The sequence below is a fragment of the Priapulus caudatus genome, unplaced genomic scaffold, assembly GCF_000485595.1.
Source record: "Priapulus caudatus unplaced genomic scaffold, Priapulus_caudatus-5.0.1 Scaffold2125, whole genome shotgun sequence".
NCBI lineage: Eukaryota > Metazoa > Priapulida > Priapulimorpha > Priapulimorphida > Priapulidae > Priapulus > Priapulus caudatus.
The window spans coordinates 27,825-28,965 of NW_014579186.1; the positions used below are offsets into that span (position 1 = coordinate 27,825).

Here is a 1,141-nt window from a genome sequence, read left to right on the forward strand (position 1 = left end):
ACATCCAGCGCCCATCTACTGGTGGTAACATTTTCAGACATCCAGCATCGTCCCCCTGGTGGTGACAGTCTATGACAGCAGGCGCCATCTATTGGCAGCATGCAGCTATCGGCAGGCTCCAATTTTTGTAGGACAAGATGAAGATGATGCTGCCACCATCCGTGGCGCCACCTACTGGTGGTTGGCGTAAGTGTCGTGTGCTCGATAGATACATCAAGTAGTGACCGTTGTGTTATCCGTGCTGCCACCTGCTGGCCACCGGTGGAGTCAATTCCTGCCACACGTTCCATGCGTCACCCCTCGCGGCAAGTCCGTGGATTTCTGCCGTGCACCGCGAACATAAACAAGAGAGCAGCCTGTGAGCGCATGCGGCAGCAACAACGAGAGGGCGCCACATGACGCGTAACATCTCGATAAAAAGCCACCGCCCACAGTCAAGTCGGGAGCGCGACCAGCCCCCCCCCCTCGCGCGAGCACACTTCCTCCGCCGCCGCCGCCGCTGTAACTGTACACACCAGGTGGCGGTCTCGCAGCTACAAGATCGCGCAGCCGCCGCAGCACTTCTTCTTCTTCTCGATTGTCACGTGTTCGGCCTGCACGACTCCGTCACTAGGGGGCACCACCACGCCCGCCTGCACCTCGACCGTCTGACCGTCCTCCGGCGGCGCGACCTTCGGCGGCGGGGTCGCGACCTTCGGCGGCGTCGTCACCACGGCGACATCCGCCGGCTTCGAGTTGGCGACGGACACCGCGTTCTGCGGCGGCATCTGCTGCGCGGCGTCCGTCTCGTCGCGGCCGCCAGGTGGCGCCGCGTTCACGCGCGCGACGTCGATCCGCGCGATCTCCTCCTCGACAGAGGGCGCCTCGGTCGTCGTCGGCGAGAGCGGCCGCCCGAGCCTGATGGCTTCTATGATGTCATCAGCCTCGTGAGAGAGGTCGCCGTCCGGCCGGAACGGGTTGTAGTCGTTGTTAGGGCTGCAAGAGAAACAGGCACGTAAGCAAGGGGAGCAGAAAAGTATGCAAGAGAAGAACCGAGGTAAAGAAAGCAATCAAGTAATCAAGGAAGAAGTCCAGTAATCAAAGGAAGAAGTCCAGTAATCAAAGGAAGAAGTCCAGTAATCAAAGGAAGAAGTCCAGTAAT

General features: G+C 60.2%; 1 protein-coding gene across 1 annotated transcript; it reads right to left on the reverse strand.

Annotated features, from left to right (window-relative positions):
- Window positions 1-533: 533 nt before the first annotated feature.
- LOC106818271 lies at window positions 534-975 on the reverse strand (the record flags this gene model as incomplete). Its single annotated transcript, XM_014822992.1, has 1 exon — window positions 534-975. A coding segment is annotated over one exon (442 nt), but the record flags the coding sequence as incomplete, so codon positions are not given.
- Window positions 976-1,141: the final 166 nt, after the last annotated feature.